Below are 20,178 nucleotides of genomic sequence, written 5' to 3'. Positions count from 1 at the left end.
ATACTGATACTATCTTCATCCCCAGGTATTCTACTTGATATTCTGTCGAAGTGTTTGGTACTATCCTCTGCGCTCTGAGAATCCCTTATACTATGAAGTTGTGTTCAACCAGATTGCACCGGACTACCTGGAAGGTCTTCTGTTAGTGACACCAGGAGAGCAACTCCAGCAAGATGTCATTGTATGTTTTGTGATGTTACTCTGTACTGAAAGCTACATCTTTACTTTTAAAATTCATTTTTTCTTTTGCTTTTCATAAACATCATTCTGTGGATTGTTGTTCATAAAACAGTTTGTTTTGAAGCCATACACTGTATAGAAGAAAAGCATCTTATAATCATATGGAGTCTATCTTAAATGTACCTTATGGTTGTAATATATTTGCAGTATGATATTGCCAAAGTTGCTGCCCTACTTCACCGTGCAGCTGATCTTGAAGATGTTCCCACAATGAAAGAGGTCAAATACTTGTTGCCAAAGCCTGCACTAACAGTGCGGGATGTGAAGCCTCCTCAGTGGGTTAACATGGTCCAGTCTGCATGGACAGAAGTCTCCTCCCTGACCAGCTTACAAGCCAAGGCACAGGTTTTAGGTAAGTATATAACACTGTATGTGTATGTCTGTAGTACTTTTTGTAAAGTTTCCAAATGTATTCATGGAATTGAGAGGCTGATGTATTTTACATTAATATTACTGTACTTGAAATTTTTTTTTTTGCTTTGTCACTGTCTCCCGCGTTTGCGAGGTAGCGCAAGGAAACAGACGAAAGAAATGGCCCAACCCACCCCCATACACATGTATATACATACGTCCACACACGCAAATATACATACCTACACAGCTTTCCATGGTTTACCCCAGACGCTTCACATGCCCTGATTCAATCCACTGACAGCACGTCAACCCCGGTATACCACATCGATCCAATTCACTCTATTCCTTGCCCTCCTTTCACCCTCCTGCATGTTCAGGCCCCGATCACATAAAATCTTTTTCACTCCATCTTTCCACCTCCAATTTGGTCTCCCACTTCTCCTCGTTCCCTCCACCTCCGACACATATATCCTCTTGGTCAATCTTTCCTCACTCATTCTCTCCATGTGCCCAGACCATTTCAAAACACCCTCTTCTGCTCTCTCAACCACGCTCTTTTTATTTCCACACATCTCTCTTACCCTTACGTTACTTACTCGATCAAACCACCTCACACCACACATTGTCCTCAAACATCTCATTTCCAGCACATCCATCCTCCTGCGCACAACTCTATCCATAGCCCATGCCTCGCAACCATACAACATTGTTGGAACCATTATTCCTTCAAACATACCCATTTTTGCTTTTCGAGATAATGTTCTCGACTTCCACACATTCTTCAAGGCTCCCAGGATTTTCGCCCCCTCCCCCACCCTATGATCCATTTCCGCTTTCATGGTTCCATCCGCTGCCAGATCCACTCCCAGATATCTAAAACACTTTACTTCCTCCAGTTTTTCTCCATTCAAACTTACCTCCCAGTTGACTTGACCCTCAACCCTACTGTACCTAATTACCTTGCTCTTATTCACATTTACTCTTAACTTTCTTCTTTCACACGCTTTACCAAACTCAGTCACCAGCTTCTGCAGTTTCTCACATGAATCAGCCACCAGCGCTGTATCATCAGCAAACAACAACTGACTCACTTCCCAAGCTCTCTCATCCCCAACAGACTTCATACTTGCCCCTCTTTCCAAAACTCTTGCATTCACCTCCCTAACAACCCCATCCATAAACAAATTAAACAACCATGGAGACATCACACACCCCTGCCGCAAACCTACATTCACTGAGAACCAATCACTTTCCTCTCTTCCTACACGTACACATGCCTTACATCCTCGATAAAAACTTTTCACTGCTTCTAACAACTTGCCTCCCACACCATATATTCTTAATACCTTCCACAGAGCATCTCTGTCAACTCTATCATATGCCCTTCTCCAGATCCATAAATGCTTTTCTAAGTATTTCTCACATACATTCTTCAAAGCAAACACCTGATCCACACATCCTCTACCACTTCTGAAACCACACTGTTCTTCCCCAATCTGATGCTCTGTATAAAATAAATGTATAAAATAATGACAAAAGACAGGATTTATGCTAGATAATGCTTACATGTATTTCTTAAATGTGACAGAAATCCTCCAGACATGGCCATTGTTTGGATCTTCTTTCTTCGCTGTTAAGAGAGTAATAGAACCAAAGGAGAGAACTGATCACATCCTTGCACTTAACAAAAATGGAGTACACTTCCTTGATCTTCTCACTCATGTAAGTATTTTATTTTGTGCTCTCTTCCAGATAACTTATAATTGACATCAAAAAGTTTCTTGTGTGTTGAGTGGTACAGTAAGCTGTATACTGCTGACATATTTTACACAGATCAAGTAGTGTGAACAAGTAATAAATAATTCTTGTTTTTAATTGTTGCAATTTGTATACTTTGCCTATGCTTATAATGACATGGTTGTAGGTCTTTGGTAAGAAGCAAACTAGAATCATTTTAGTGACACCTGTAAGTTACTGGTATTTCTTTAGATGGTTATTGATTTTATTACTTGTTTGTAGTATCACAGGAGCAAATGTATTTTTAAACACATGTGGAATAACTCCTTTATGATTGAGTTTTGTCACAAAGCTAAAGTTATCATTGCTGCAGCAAGGATGGTTAGCGCAGGACTCTTGCCAGCAAATTATTAAAAGTGCTTGAATGTGTTTATGTGAATAACACATTTCTTTTGATGGGCTTACCTTAGAGCCAACTAAGAAGCACAAATACATCTGATATCTCGTACAGTGTTACTGAATTCTTTTATTAAAGTTCTTGGCTCTTTGCCTTACTTAAGTTATAGGATGGTGGTGTAAATATCTCTTAATGTAGATGCCATGTGCATATTATTACATTTTCCTGTTACGACTGTTTTCATGTACAAAATGCCAGTACTGTATGGGAATTAAAAAAAACATCTGTAAGGAGTGCCACAGTTGTCTATATTATGAAAAAGCATTTCTGTCTATCTTTAGAGGCAAAATGGTAGTTACTAGATGCACAAAGACTAATCCTATTCACATTTGCAAAAGGCTGGTCTGCCCAGAGGGCTTGAATGTTCAGTTCTTGGTAATAGTTGAATGTAGATGTATGTTTGTTTTCCATTAATGCAGTGAATGTTTGTTAACTTTCATTGGGAGAATGTAGTTAAGCTACCAAGTACTTTGGAACTCTGGTGGATGATCCAGCCCAGAAAAGTTTTCAGTATTGTGCTTCATGTACACACCTCTAAAAATCCACCCCTTCTATCTTGCTTTACTTTTCCCGACATATTAGTACTTAGAGCTCAAAGAATGCTTACGCTAATCAAGCTTTAGTGTATAATGATGCTTAATAAGGCTTTTCTGTGGTCAGGATCCCCACTGTTTTTATGTTTGCTTTCAGTGAAAAGTGAATACGGTGAATGTTTTATGGAAGGTGATGTGGCATGGTGGATACTTAATTTGGGCTTTCCATGTGCAAGACCATCTGTTTTAACAGACAGATATCTGGCTTGCTTCTTTCAAAATGTGCTATCTCTCCATTAACAGCATTTTTTTTTATTTTGTAACAATGGTGATGATCCCTTCTAATTGCCGTTTAACAATTTTTTTCGTTTTTGTTTTGTACTTACAGGAGACCTTGACTAAGTATAGCTTGGCTGAAGTGATAAGTACTAGGAAAGTAAAGAGTGAAGATGAGCTATACCTTGACATGAAATGTGGGAACTTGATGCAGCAGCGCATCACCCGAATACAAACAGACCAAGCTCATGAGATATCTCGTCTTATTCGCCAGTACATCACTATTGAGCAGCGCGTAACTGGACATTCTCGAGGAGACAATCCCAAAGATGTCACCCTGTCAAGATGAGCCTCAGCTGCATTACATGCATTGCTTAGTGTGAAATAAGTCTGTTTCAGCAGGAAGAACTAGGCCCTCAGTTAAAGTATGCACATTACTGATCATTCACTGGATGGATACACATTTGTGTGGTATATAATAAAGAAAAATTTGGGTTTCATAATTTTCTAAAAGGAAAATAATTAGGAATCCTTGAGGGTTGTGCCAATAATTGACAAGATAAGGACTGTTGTCCTCCAAGTGTATAGACCCATAGTGACATTTCCATAAACTTAATGCATATACCTATAGCAGGACTTACTTGAGAGCTTGCAAGTACTCACAGCTAAATAGAGATTTGCAGAAGAGGCCTCAAATACTGTATATATACCCATAGTGATCATTTACACATGAGCTCAAGTGCACTGCCCTCTATTTGGAGGAATTGCCAGTTCTGATTGTGAAGTTATGTTCAGAATCTTCCCTAGTGTTCATGTCTACAGATCTTGGTAATGCTTGCATGTGTATAGAAATGGACATGGCTACAATATTCTGCAATGTTGCCTTGTGATATTATGCATCAACCTCTGATGAAGGAAGTGCATTATATGGAAAAGAGAAAAGACTTTGTGGTATGGTTTGTTGATCAGATGTGTAATGAATTAAAATACATGAACTAACATCTGTATAATTGTTATGTGAGAAAACTGTCTATAATTTGAATGGAAGTGTGTTTAGAAATGAAATACTGATGCCATATAACATGTTAATATTTAAGTTTTCATCTTCATAGAATGAATCTATTGTATATTTCCCTGTGTCTGATGAGCATCAGGACATTCCTTTTGAATGAACTTGGATTCTCTTGCATTAAATTCAAGTGATCTGTTGTTCTCATGTATTGTACTTTGAATTATGATTACCAGTGTTAATACACTTGATATGGCATGAATGTTGAATATGCAGAATATTAAGCAATGGAATGGAATATATGTATATATATGTATGGATTATTTATTAGGTTGATTATGTGCGTGAACAAAATTATCTTTTACAAAGTAAAGATGAAATAATAATTTTGGAATTTTTAAACTGAAAATGCATTTGAATTTTAGGTAATCAGTCTTTCATGCACAGCTCAAGTATGTGATTTTATTTACTGTACATGTTTACCTGTTATTTGTTACTACAATTGACTAACTATATTTTTTATTACACATACTCAGCATTTCCTTTTCAGAGCTTCTTTGTAACATGAATACAATAAACTTTTCATTTTATTTTTGTTTAGAAAAAGTAATTTCAAATCCAAAGACTGGAAATTTGTTGTCCATTTGTAAATGATGCTTTATCTTATACAGGAAACATCTCAGTATTGGTTACTAGTCACAGCTTTACTTCGCCATATTTAACTAATTCACATTCAAAACTTTAATGCAATGTACATATTCTGCTGCTATTACATAATCATGAAAAATACATGCATGTGACAGACCTAACTAGTCGAGAAATTTGCATGAAGAAAAGTAAGGCCAACCCCAAAACATATATCTACTTTTGCTTAGTCTTGATATGAATCAGCCAAATATAGACCTAAAAAATTTTTCAACTGGTCATTCTATCTCTATATCTCTGATGTCTGTTCCCTTTGGGAAGTAATCCCTTAAGGGAGTGGCAATGGCAAGAGTCTCCATAACTGGTGAACTCCAGTACAACTTCTTAGCTTTATTGCCTCACCCTTAACATTGACAGAGGGTAACTCTAGCACAGTTTTTCAATGGTTCCAACTAACAACTTCTACATATGTTTCAACCTACTACTACAACCCAATGCTCCATTTAATGTTCCTACCTACTATTGCTCCTAACTTTGTGCCAAATGGCAGGGCTTGTGTAAAATGCTAACCAAAGGAAAATTTTGAGTTACAAAGAGTTGTGTGAGATATGTGTTATGGGTCTTTGACAGAATGCTAGCAGTCAATGTGTGGATGAGGCAGAATGAAAAGGCAGCTACCTGAGTAAGAGGAATGCAACTAGACAACCAAAGTGCTGGCTCACTGCACAGCCATCATTAACCTTTTTGATACCCAGGTGGATAATAACAGTACTGCCCTGGTCAGTCGCTGCCTACCAACTGTTACCTCTATTACCTCAGTGGAACATAACAATGCCAGGTATAGATGAAAAAATAGCCTCATTCATTCACATCCAATTTCTAATTTTCATATATAATGCACTGAAAGCCACATCCACAACCAAGCCCCTGAGACCTTTCTGTGGTTTCATATGAATGCTTCATATCCCACTGACAAAGTTGACTCCCAGCATACCACATTGCTGCAATTCACTCTGTCTCTTGTTTTCATTAAAATACACAGCTTCCCTTGTAAATACACTGCATTCCTTGTGGATTCCACCAGGACTAAAGAATGCAGGGAGTAATACAACAGATCACTAAAAATGTATTTAACTATCAGGATACAATTTTCATCTTATAAGATACTGAACATACCTTAACTAAGAATATTTCCAAAAACTATTCATAATTATCTATACATCTGTATTCTACAGCTCATAGTAAATATAGAGTTTTGATTTTCATCTTTTCATTTATAAAAAAATAAATTTTCAGCACAAAAATTAAAGCTTTTAATGCTATGCTTCTATTTATGAATAACTGGCTAATGAGCTTAATGAAATACTCAGATTCAGGCACACAATTTGACAATGTTTGCTATGTTTACAGTTAAATACAACCTATCAGCTGTTTGTCCACCTTTATGCTTCTCTCTCTCCCCACACACACACACACACACACCTTAAACCTTCATTTATTACAAGTGAAACTTATGTAACTGAATGCTTATTAGTAACAACTTTGGTAAGGAATGTCCATGTCCTCCAATGTTTTTAACAAAATGAAAACCAACTCTTAACCCAGAAAAGTGTGTCAAGCATGACATCCAAATATTAAAATTGGGCACAAATTGGTGTTCTCTCAAAACAAGGGTATTTACTATAAATGAAGTACACATTAATAGCAATCCTTAGTAATGTGGACCTGAATAGCTATAGTATGTTATGCAAACATGCATTTTAAATATGGGTTACCACATGATAATAAACTTTGTCTTCATGCATTCAACAGATGTAGATACTACTCATACATATTAAGGGTCATTTGTTTACTACACAACAACCAGGCCTCTTGGTAACCCTTCACTTTTCAGTAGCTGCTGCTACTCTTTACCAATTTATCTTCCTTATGGCTTGAACTAAATTTTGTAAGGCTTTAAGTTAGATGCACTATACACTGCAAATTTTCACATTCATTTTATTCTAACTCGGAGACAAGCTGTTACGCTGCAACTTTTCTGTAATTTCTAACGTATAAAACAGAAAGCAGGGTATCACTGTTCACAAAGATTAGTATAGAATACGTGGCAATTGAACAGTGCCTGAGTATTTTGTAAGCTTGACGAGGAATTTATGGGAAATCATGTGTCATAGTTTTCAAGGAAAAGCTTCAAGAGTGGGGAATGGAGTTGCACTTTTTTGTTATTTTCTTTCAATTTATGAAGTCACATCATAATTCAACATGGAATTTAATTTGAAAATAATGAGAAATGCAGGGCACTTGCAGTACCTGCTAGATACATGAAAAAAGTGAATTATAAATCAGCTTGGTAACAAAAAATTTTACATCTGGTGTTCAGACATTACAGCTACTATAAATTTGCTTATTACTACAAATCTAACCACATTATTCTGTGCCAGAATACTAATTTAAAGTTTAACTATACTGTAGAAATACTTGAAAGTTAATCATAATACCTAATTTTAGTAAAATCGACTATTATTTTAGAACACTACAACTTGATACTTTAGGTACGGAAGTATAATAATTGAATATTTAAATTTCAACATTGTACCATACAAATGTTAAAATGCAACTAAGTACAATGTTAAAAACTATGAATTATTTCAGAGAAATAATACCTTGGCATAATCATGATATAACTGTAGCACAATAAAGCATTTCTAATGCATATTGGTTTACACAAGTATAAATGATGAAACGCAAGAAATGTACTACCATTACAGATATGCTTTAAAAGGCAGTATTATGACATGCATAACATATACTGAGACTAAAATACTTTAGATAGTTCCTACAAGTTGAAAATCAACCACAAACAAGAAAAAATCTAAAAATTAAGTCACATTGTTAGGAAATTATGCTACAGGACCTGAGAGTCTTCAACAAAATTTCAATACTAACTTATTCAACACATTACTGTACAATACTTACCACAGCAAATAGCTCACATAATTATGCTACATAATCCTATATCTGACACTACTTTGCTAAGGTGGGAGAAGCAATTGGAGAAAAAAATATCAGCCAGTTATAAAATTACAGCGCAACATTAGCATAGGGACTCTGGTATACAAAATGCTACAGGATAACTATAAAAGAAGCACTTGACCATATAGAGTTGGAAAACCTAAAACACACAAGAAAATGCACACTAGTACTACAATTTTATGTGCATTTTCAATGCAATATTCATAAATTGCACCTACCTAAATTACCCCCATTATTTTAAGAATTCCACATAAAATTAATCCATATAGCAAACCAGGCATGCATAGTTATATATAGTGGCTATGAGCGAGGGCAACTGCAAGCATTTGGGCGCTACATACAATTTTCTAACACTTTTCAGAGTATTGGGATAATTATTTGTTCAAGTATTATGTATGAAGTTCTGCTCCACATTACAAACAAAAATATATGAAAAATACAATTTAATGTATCATTTAATGTAAGGGAGGTAAATGCAAGAGTCCTGGAAAGAGGGGCAAGTATGAAGTCTGTTGGGGATGAGAGAGCTTGGGAAGTGAGTCAGTTGTTGTTCGCTGATGATACAGCGCTGGTGGCTGATTCATGTGAGAAACTGCAGAAGCTGGTGACTGAGTTTGGTAAAGTGTGTGGAAGAAGAAAGTTGAGAGTAAATGTGAATAAGAGCAAGGTTATTAGGTACAGTAGGGGTGAGGGTCAAGTCAATTGGGAGGTGAGTTTGAATGGAGAAAAACTGGAGGAAGTGAAGTGTTTTAGATATCTGGGAGTGGATCTGTCAGCGGATGGAACCATGGAAGCGGAAGTGGATCATAGGGTGGGGGAGGGGGCGAAAATTTTGGGAGCCTTGAAAAATGTGTGGAAGTCGAGAACATTATCTCGGAAAGCAAAAATGGGTATGTTTGAGGGAATAGTGGTTCCAACAATGTTGTATGGTTGCGAGGCGTGGGCTATGGATAGAGATGTGCGCAGGAGGATGGATGTGCTGGAAATGAGATGTTTGAGGACAATGTGTGGTGTGAGGTGGTTTGATCGAGTAAGTAACGTAAGGGTAAGAGAGATGTGTGGAAATAAAAAGAGCGTGGTTGAGAGAGCAGAAGAGGGTGTTTTGAAATGGTTTGGGCACATGGAGAGAATGAGTGAGGAGAGATTGACCAAGAGGATATATGTGTCGGAGGTGGAGGGAACGAGGAGAAGAGGGAGACCAAATTGGAGGTGGAAAGATGGAGTGAAAAAGATTTTGTGTGATCGGGGCCTGAACATGCAGGAGGGTGAAAGGAGGGCAAGGAATAGAGTGAATTGGAGTCATGTGGTATACAGGGGTTGACGTGCTGTCAGTGGATTGAATCAAGGCATGTGAAGCGTCTGGGGTAAACCATGGAAAGCTGTGTAGGTATGTATATTTGCGTGTGTGGACGTGTGTATGTACATGTGTATGGGGGGGGGGGTTGGGCCATTTCTTTCGTCTGTTTCCTTGCGCTACCTCGCAAACGCGGGAGACAGCGACAAAGTATAAAAAAAAAAAAAAAAAAAAAATTTACATGTATGTATATACATGTGCATGTGGGTGGGTTGGGCCATTCTTTCGTCTGTTTCCTTGCGCTACCTCGCTAATGCAGGAGACAGTGACAAAGCAAATAAATAAAATAAATATATATTTATTATTTATTTTGCTTTGTTGCTGTCTCCCACGTTAGCGAGGTAGCGCAAGGAAACAGACAAAAGAATGGCCCAACCCACCCACATACATATGTATATACATACACGTCCACACATGCAAATATACATACCTATACATCTCAACGTATACATATATATACACACACACAGACATATACATATGTACACATGTACATAATTCATACTATCTGCCTTTATTCATTCCCATCGCCACCTCGCCACACATGAAATAACAACCCCCTCCCCCCTCATGTGTGCGAGGTAGTACTAGGAAAAGACAACAAAGTCCCTATTCGTTCACACCCAGTCTCTAGCTGTTATGTAATAATGCACCAAAACCACAGCTCCCTTTCCACATCCAGGCCCCACACAACTTTCCATGGTTTACCCCAGACGCTTCACATGCCCTGGTTCAATCCATTGACAGCACGTCGACCCCGGTATACCACATCGTTCTAATTCACTCTATTCCTTGCATGCCTTTCACCCTCCTGCATGTTCAGGCCCCGATCACTCAAAATCTTTTTCACTCCATCTTTCCACCTTCAATTTGGTCTCCCACTTCTCCCTGTTCCCTCCACCTCTGACACCTATATCCTCTTTGTCAATCTTTCCTCACTCATTCTCTCCATGTGACCAAGCCATTTCAACACACCCTCTTCTGCTCTCTCAACCACACTCTTTTTATTACCGCACATCTCTCTTACCCTATTATTACTTACTCGATCAAACCACCTCACACCACATATTGTCCTCAAACATCTCATTTCCAGCACATCCACCCTCCTGCGCACAACTCTATCCATAGCCCACGCCTCGCAACCATACAACATTCTTGAAACCACTATTCCTTCAAACATACCCATTTTTGCTTTCCGAGATAATGTTCTCAACTTCCACACATTCTTCAAGGCTCCCATATAAATTTACATATTAAAAATTAAATGTTCTGAACCAAAAGCAATCGTGTGTTAAGGAGCTAAGTAAGCTTTTCATCTCTTCTGAATATGTATGTATACATCTATGCAAATTTGGATGACATCTATGTATGACAGGATTTCTTATGATAGTCCTAAGAAAAAAGGGGAAGTGACTACTAAACTGAGTCTATAAATGAATACTTCAATACTCCATTCCATTGAAGAATGTGTGGAAGGTGAGAACATTATCTCGGAGAGCAAAAATGGGTATGTTTGAAGGAATAGTGGTTCCAACAATGTTATATGGTTGCAAAGTGGCATGGGCTATAGATAGGGTTGTTTGGAGGAGGGTGGATGTGTTGGAAATGAGATGTTCAAGGACAATATGTGGTGGGAGGTGGTTTGAGTAAGTAATGAAAGGGTAAGAGAGATGTGTGGTAATTAAAAAGTGTGGTTGAGAGAGCAGAAGAGGGTGTGTTGAAATGGTTTGGTCACATGAAGAGAATGAGTGAGGATAGATTGACAAAGAGGATATATGTGTCAGAGGTGGAGGGAATGAGAAGTGGGAGACCAAATTGGAGGTAGAAGGATGGAGTGAAAAAGATTTTGAAAGATCTGGGCCTGAACATGCAGGAGGGTGAAAGGCGTGCAAGGAATAGAGTGAATTTGAATGATGTGGTCTACCGGGGTCGTGCTGTCAATGGATTGAACCAAGGCATGTGAAGTGTCTGGGTTAAACCATGGAAAGTTTTGTGAGGTGTGGATGTGGAAAGGGAGCTGTGGTTTCGGTGCATTATACATGACAGCTAGACTCTTGAGTGAGAATGAATGTGGCCTTTGTTGTCTTTTCCTAGCACTACCTCGCGCACATGTGGGGGGAGGAGGGGGGGGGGGTCATTTCATGTGTGGCGGGGTGGCGACGGGAATGAATAAAGGCAACAAGTATGAATTACGTACATGTGTATATATGTATATGTCTGTGTATGTATATATATGTATACATTGAAATATATAGGTATGTATATGTGCGTGTGTAGTCGTGTACGTATATACATGTGTATGTGGGTGGGTTGGGCCATTATTTAGTCTGTTTCCTTGTGCTACCTCGCTTACGCAGGAGACAGCAACAAAGTATAATCAATAAATATATATAAAATTTCCTTTTGTTGCAAAACCCCTAACTGCTTATCTCTCACTGCTAAGTTTACAGGGCTCATCAGATCATACTGGATTCATGAGTAAATTCATGGACTGGCTAAAAGTTGGGTTACTGATATTTTTAACAAGCCTGTGCAGTGTACTCTGGGTAAAACTGCTCAATGTTTGCTCTTCGTGACATGGCATATATATGGTGATTAGACATTGGCTCTGTACTATGTAAAGGCTATGATAAATATATTTAAAAGATAAGTATTAACATACATTCTGCTACTATTTCTAAGTTATTGAGAAGTCAATAATTTAACATGTGAAAGGTGCAAAACTTTTCTTAATCTGTAAGATAAACTAACATTCAAAGGTCTTCAGTCAAAAATTTACTCACCCTTTTAGGGCATATTAACACATCATAATGTGGGGCATACAGTAAAGAGAGCACTAGAACAATTTTAAATGCTGGCAACCTTAATCTGGAAAATGGAAAACATCACTGAATACAAATATCGTTTTTTGTTTGTTTGTTTCTTTTTATACTATTCACCATTTCCTGCATCACGACGAAGTGTTAAGAACAAAGGACTGAGCCTTTGAAGGAATATCCTCACTTGGCCCCCTTCTCTGTTCCTTCTTTTGGGAAATTAAAAACGAGATGGGAGGACTTTCAGCCCTGCTCCCTCCCCATTTAGTCGCCTAAAAGGGGAGGGAGCAGGGGCTGAAAATCCTGTTTTACTTTTTCCAAAAGAAGGAACAAGGAGGGACCCAAGTTAAGATTTTTCCTTTTAAACCTCAGTCTTTTGTTCTTGACACTACCTAACTTCAGAAATGCAAAACAATAAACTGCTGAATGGAGAATAACTACATTAAACAAAATCAGAACTAAATGCTGAATGCTTATCAAAATGAAATCAATCATTAGTTTATCTAAACTACAAACCTGCACTTGTCCCACTCTCAGGACCATGATTATGGCTTTCATAAGATAAATATGGAGATATTAAAAAATCTGCACACAAGTTTCAAAGTAAAAAAAAATAATCTGTAGTCTCTGCTGTACTTAGATCAAAATTAATACAAAGAATTTACAGAAAATCATAAGTTCCACTGCACTGCAACTTGCACAATGGACTGTCAAAAAAAAAAAAAAAAGAGATTAGTGAGTATTAGGCCCTGAAGAGCTACATACTAATGTTCTGGTGAAAATATTACATGCAACCATATAATTAGGGTACATGAACTGGTATTGAAAATTATTTGTATCTTGGAGCATAAAATAAAAGGCAACAAAGGTGCATGCCCAGACCCTGACCTGCCTGGCATTGTTAAGCAGTTTGAAAATGTCTTGCCTGAGATCTGTGATCCTTAGTATTTATCAAAACACAAGGTAGTTTTCACTTTATAATTTAGACTCTTGGGTGTCAAAGGGTGAGGTATCTGGTGGTGAACACTCACGGTGGACAATGGCTGAGCAAGAGATCTTGCAAGACACAGACCCTATTGGTGAGGGAGACTTGAGAGCAGGAGCAAGAGGTGAGGACTGGGATCTAGATGGGGAACCAGAGGAGACAGATGAAGCAACAGATGGACCCTGTGAAAGAAAAAAAAACAAGACCCTAATCTCTTGACAGCTACTAAAGTTAAGCAGGAAAAAGTATATAAAATGTTAATCAATGGATGACTAGCATCACTAATATATCATGACTGCTAGTAACTTTATGATATCTTAAACTATACATAACGGACTAACGTCTATTTTTTACTTTCACGAATTTAAAATTTAGGTAGCACTCATCATTCCAGCAGCCTCTGTTAAGTGAAAGCACAAATGAAAGAGTGAGCACTTGGCAATGCCTAGTCTATGCTCCCTGTCTGTTACAAAACAATGAAGATATTTATGCATCCTATAAAGCTGGAAGTGTTACAGACTGCCAATGTGGCCTGAACACATGGAAATGCCGCTGAAGTCATTCCAATCTACAAAAGATAAATGATAAATTGGTACAAGTTATTCTTCAGAAGTCTCCTTCTCTCAGATATTACTTGCCTTGTGAGCACCACTACATGAACTAAGTAGGAGCTTTCACGTAATGTGTGTTGTAGATGATCATGTAATAAAAATGTCTGAATTAAGAGGAATGAGCTATACTGGAAGAATGAGGGCTACAAAGCTGTCTAACAAGGAGAGAGGGCAGACCTGACAACAGCCTTAAAGTCTCTAAATCAGTTGCATTATAATGATATTGAAATTCTCAAGAGATGCAGCATAAGAGAACATAAGCTATGACAAAAGGCTCACAAGCTTATTTGACAGCATAAATAATTTGGAAGATGAAGCCTCACAAGTTTAGAACTAATTCCTTGTACTTTACAAATATGGAATTATCATCATATGATGTAAGTCACAATTAGGATATCCCATCAATAAAACATTTAAGTAACTGATACAAAGAGAATAAAAAAATTTATTGAAGAATTATTAAAAAGCTTGGGCTTCCCTAACACTCCTCTTGGAACATGACTTCCCTAACACACCATCTGTACTGCAAGAAGTATACAGGTGAATCCTCCATGCTAAACAGTACCGTACTGAAGGCCTGAGGGATGTGTGCATGGTGTGAGGAGGCCTATTGATATGTGATTTAGTTTATGAATGCTAAACTTGGTGCAAATTTATGTGGTGTTGTCATGGATGATCAAAACCCATCAAATTATGCATGTAGTAGTTTAAGGGTTGAAATGTCTTGAAATTCTTTATCATTAAGGGAAAAGAATATTCTATACAATAGAAAAAGAGGAAAATACTCTTTTCAAATTTGTCACAGCAATGAAGTCTTTATATTATATTTTTGTTATTATATTTGATTGCCGTTTCCCTCGTCAGTGAGGTAGCGCCAGGTAACTGACAAAGAATGGCCCATCCACACACATCCACATGTATATACATACACGCCCTTACATATACATATCAACATATGCATATATATACTCATGTACATATTCAGATGCCTGCCTTCATCCATTCCCAGCGCTACCCAGCCCCAAAGAAAACAGCATTGCTACCCTGTTTCACTGAGGTAGTGCCAGGAAAACAGACAAAAAGGCCACATTCATTCATACTCAGTCTCTAGTTGTCATATATAATGCACCAAAATCACGGCTCCCTATCCACATCCAGGCCCCACAGACCTTTCCATGGTTTAGCCAAAAAGTTTCACATGCCCTGGTTCAGGCCATTGACAGCACGTCGACCCCGGTATACCACATCTTACGTCGTGATATTTGAACTTTTACTTAAGTTCTCAACTGTCCTAACAGTGAAACATTGCTATATGAATTGTCATTTGATGAGATGAAGGTGTAAATGAAACTTTAGAGTTAAAAGATGCTTTTAAATATTCTAGCTCTTCACTATCTATCATCTGTTATAACAAAGTCCTCCATCACTCAAGGATTTCTTTCATGAAAATTAGAGATGTTTGCTGTGAAATCTCTTCTGTATGACCACACAAAGGCTGAACACGTGGGTCATGGGGACACAAGTGGTGACATTCCTTGCTTACCACCATCCTCCTCCCTCCTAGTGAGATCACTATTTGTGTCACATTTTCTCACCTCTCACCTAGTATTCTTTCTCAGTGGTTCATGTGGTGTTCTTCATTTAGGTCATCTAACAATCTTAGTATTTTCTGCTGGGTCACTGAATGCACAACTTGAGGGGTAAAGGGACCAAAGAAATTTTTCATTTGCCTGCCAGGTGTTGGAAGAGACCTCTACAGGGTACTTAGATAAATCAACAGCATATAAGTGAAACAGGAGGAGAAGTTGAAACATCATATGATGTTGGCTGCCTTCTTATAAGAAAATATATAAAGCTGGGCACCTTTTCAAGCTACAGAATATGATTTTTAAAAAGGAGGACTTGTGATACTGTATGACAATGTCTGTTTTGCTTTGATTTGATAAAAAATTGCATTACACTGTCAGTACTAACCTATTTCAAAAGATCAGATTTAAATGACCCATCCTGCAAGTAATAAAAATGAAAATCCATTGTATGTACATAAGGTATACTGCATACAGATATAGCTTAGAGGATCAATCTCACCTGAGTCATGCTGCTGGGCAGCGTTTTGGAAAGCTCCGTAAGGAAAATGTCATAGGAACCCCCAGAGGTAATGGAGTCCAGGCACGATACAGGTGTGTCAGAAATGATGCCACTCTCTACACTGCTACTTAGTCCATACTGCAAAAAATGAAAAGCAAACCTTGGAAAGAGAAACATCATAAACAAAGATGGTTTAAATATTTCTTTAACAGTGGCCACATCAAATCAGTTCAAGATTGTGAAAATGCAACATGCACATGACCTGCTCCTATATAGTGTGATATATTGTGGATGGAAATATCTTTACTTTGACACAATGTTGAGTTGTCTTTTGGCAATGCACCAACACATGAAAAATTTTTAAATATTGTAACATCACTGTTCATCATGGTTACTGCTAGAAAAAGTTTCAGAACACCACCTCCTAGTGGCATCAGGTGAACTATACAAAACATACAGTAATCTCAACATAAAACAACCATATCCACTAACTTACCCTGTGGTAAAGTATATATTCACAAAACTTTAAAATCTAGAGGAGTTCATAATTTATTGGATGGATGCAAACTTTGAATGACTTCCCAATGGGAAATGTCTAACATAATCTCAAGTGATATATTGGAAATATTCTGCAGTGATATTATGCAAGTCTCCATAACTAGTAAACTCCACTTCTTAGCCTTTAATGCCTCACCCTTAACAGGTCACTAGCAGAAGGCAACACTAATGCAGCGTTTACAGAGGCTCCTATCTTATGTTCCTAATGACTACTACTATCTAGATAGATATTATGTGAGATGTTTCAGTGACAATCTTAGGCAATATCTTGTACAAGGTTACCCATTCAACAAATTGTAAAAGATTCTGACTGCATGCAGAAGTCAGTCTGCAAATCATCAAAACGGATGAAGGAATGCATAGATAGTGTCTGCAAATCATCATACTGGATGAAGGAATGCACAGATAAAAGCTCACTGTGATTACTCAGCTCAAGGTAAGGCCTTCAAGATGCTGACAATGTTTTGGTACAGTATATCGATTTTCAATTATAAAATTGAAATCCATTCCCAATTTCACTAAGGTACCAGTAACTTCTGAAGTTAACCTTTGCCTTATACTCTGTTTTGAACAGTGGACTGAGCTAAGGGGAAAAATCCTCACTTGGCCCCCTTCTCTGTTCTTGTTTTGGAAAAGTAAAAACTGGAGGGGAGCATTTCCAGCTCCCATGCTCCCTCCCCTTTTAGTCACCTTTTACGACACGCAGAGAATACGTGGGGTGGGGAGAAAGAATACTTCCCACATATTTTGGGAGCACTGAAAAATGTGTGGAAGGCGAGAACATTATCTCGTAAAGCAAAAATGGGTATGTTTGAAGGAATAGTGGTTCCAACAATGTTTATGGATGCGAGGCATGGGCTATATATAGAGTTGTGTGGAGGAAGGTGGATGTGTTGAAAATGAGATGTTTGAAGACAACATGTGGTGTGAGGTGGTTTGATCGAGTAAGTAATGAAAAGGTAAGAGAGATGTGTGGTAATAAAAAGTGTGGTTGAGAGAGCAGAAGAGGGTGTTTTGAAAAGGTTTGGTCACATGGAGAGAATGAGTGAGGAAAGATTGACAAAGAGGATATATGTGTCAGAGGTGGAGGGAATGAGGAGAAGTGGGAGACCAAATTGGAGGTGGAAAGATGGAGTGAAAAAGATTTTCACCAAACGGGGCCTGAACATGTAGGAGGGTGAAAGGCGTGCAAGGAATAGAGTGAATTGGAACGATGTGGTATGCCGGGGTCGACATGCTGTCAATGGATTGAACCAGGGCATGTGAAGTGTCTGGGATCAACCATGGAAAGTTTTGTGGGGCCTGGATGTGGAAAGGGAGCTGTGGTTTTAGTACATCATACATGACAGTTAAAGACTGAGTGTGAACGAATATGGCCTTTGTTGTCTTTTCCTAGCGCTACCTCGCGTGCATGTGGGGGGAGGGGGTTGTTATTTCATGTGTGGTGGGGTGGCGACGGGAATGAATAAAGGCAGCAAGTATGAATTATGTACATGTGTATTTATGCATATGTCTGTGTATGTATATATATGTATATGTTGAAATGTATAGGTATGTATATGTGCGTGTGTGGACGTGTATGTATATACATGTGTATGTGGGTGGGTTGGGCCATTCTTTCATCTGTTTCCTTGCGCTACCTCGCTAACGCGGGAGACAGCGACAAAGTATAATAAATAAATAGATAATCTATAGCAACCCCCTCCCCCCTCATGTGTGCGAGGTAGCAATAGGAAAAGACAACAAAGGCCCCATTCGTTCACACTCAGTCTCTAGCTGTCATGTAATAATGCACCGAAACCACAGCTCCCTTTCTACATCCAGGCCCCACACAACTTTCCATGGTTTACCCCAGACGCTTCACATGCCCTGGTTCAATCCATTGACAGCACGTCAACCCCGGTATATCACATCGTTCTAATTCACTCTGTTCCTTGCACGCCTTTCACCCTCCTGCATGTTCAGGCCCTGACCACTCAAAATCTTTTTTCACTCCATCTTTCCACCTCCAATTTGGTCTTCCACTTCTCCTTGTTCCCTCCACCTCCGACACATATATCCTCTTGGTCAATCTTTCCTCACTCATTCTCTCCATGTGACCAAACCATTTCAAAACACCCTCTTCTGCTCTCTCAACCACGCTCTTTTTATTTCCACACATCTCTCTTACCCTTACATTACTTACTCGATCAAACCACCTCACACAACACATTGTCCTCAAACATCTCATTCCCAGCACATCCACCCTCCTACACACAACTCTATCCAAAGCCCATGCCTCGCAACCATACAACATTGTTGGAACCACTATTCCTTCAAACATACCCATTTTTGCTTTCCGAGATAATGTTCTCGACTTCCACACATTCTTCAAGGCTCCCAGGATTTTCGCCCCTTCCCCCACCCTATGATTCACTTCCACTTCCATGGTTCCATCCGCTGCCAGATCCACTCCCAGATATCTAAAACACTTTACTTCCTCCAGTTTTTCTCCATTCAAACTTACCTCCCAACTGACTTGACCCTCAACCCTACTGTACCTAATAACCTTGCTCTTATTCACATTTACTCTTAACTTTCTTCTTTCACACACTTTACCAAACTCAGTCACCAGCTTCTGCAGTTTCTCACATGAATCAGACACCAGCACTGTATCATCAGCGAACAACAACTGACTCACTTCCCAAGCTCTCTCATCCACAACAGACTTCATACTTGCCCCTCTTTCCAAAACTCTTGCATTCACCTCCCTAACAACCCCATCCATAAACAAATTAAACAACCATGGAGACATCATACACCTCTCCTGCAAACCTACATTCACTGAGAACTAATCACTTTCCTCTCTTCCTACACGTACACATGCCTTACCTCCTCGATAAAAACTTTTCACTACTTCTAACAACTTGCCTCCCACACCATATATTCTTAATACCTTCCACAGAGCATCTCTATCGACTCTATCATATGCCTTCTCCAGATCCATAAATGCTACATACAAATCCATTTGCTTTTCTAAATATTTCTCGCATACATTCTTCAAAGCAAACACCTGATCCACACATCCTCTACCACTTCTGAAACCACACTGCTCTTCCCCAATCTGATGCTCTGTACATGCCTTCACCCTCTCAATCAATACCCTCCCATATAATTTACCAGGAATACTCAACAAATTTATACCTCTGTAATTTGAGCACTCACTCTTATCCCCTTTGCCTTTGTACAATGGCACTATGCACGCATTCCGCCAATCCTCAGGCACCTCACCATGAGTCATACATACATTAAATAACCTTACCAACCAGTCAACAATACAGTCACCCCCTTTTTTAATAAATTCCACTGCAATACCATCCAAACCTGCTGCCTTGCCGGCTTTCATTTTCCCTAACCCTCTCACTTTGCACACCACCTCGACCAAAACACCCTATATCTGCCACTCTATCATCAAACACATTCAACAAACCTTCAAAATACTC

At 38.6% G+C, this 20,178-nt stretch overlaps 2 protein-coding genes across 9 annotated transcripts in view; one reads left to right on the top strand and one right to left on the bottom strand.

The window, feature by feature from the left end:
- The window catches only part of Myo10A (Myosin 10A), a 230,012-nt gene extending 224,816 nt beyond the window's left edge, over positions 1 to 5,196 (top strand). Inside the window, exons 51-52 of the mRNA XM_071670627.1 lie at positions 2,183 to 2,316; positions 3,710 to 5,196. Of these exons, the coding sequence (XP_071526728.1) occupies positions 2,183 to 2,316; positions 3,710 to 3,946 (371 nt within the window). The 3' untranslated portion in view covers positions 3,947 to 5,196. The remainder of the gene's footprint in view (positions 1 to 2,182; positions 2,317 to 3,709) is intronic.
- Positions 5,197 to 12,390: 7,194 nt separating this feature from the next.
- Positions 12,391 to 20,178, bottom strand: part of CngB (Cyclic nucleotide-gated ion channel subunit B) — an 81,263-nt gene continuing 73,475 nt past the window's right edge. For all 8 annotated transcript variants that reach the window (XM_071670616.1, XM_071670615.1, XM_071670617.1 and 5 more), the window contains 2 exons: positions 16,139 to 16,276; positions 12,391 to 13,621 (listed from right to left, as the gene is read on the bottom strand). In XM_071670616.1, the coding sequence (XP_071526717.1) occupies positions 13,430 to 13,621; positions 16,139 to 16,276 (330 nt within the window). In that variant the 3' untranslated portion in view covers positions 12,391 to 13,429. The remainder of the gene's footprint in view (positions 13,622 to 16,138; positions 16,277 to 20,178) is intronic.

Source organism: Panulirus ornatus, chromosome 15 (assembly GCF_036320965.1).
Source record: "Panulirus ornatus isolate Po-2019 chromosome 15, ASM3632096v1, whole genome shotgun sequence".
In the NCBI taxonomy this organism is placed as follows: domain Eukaryota; kingdom Metazoa; phylum Arthropoda; class Malacostraca; order Decapoda; family Palinuridae; genus Panulirus; species Panulirus ornatus.
The sequence above is the reverse complement of the archived record's forward strand: the minus strand, read 5'-3'. Positions and strand labels throughout refer to the sequence as shown.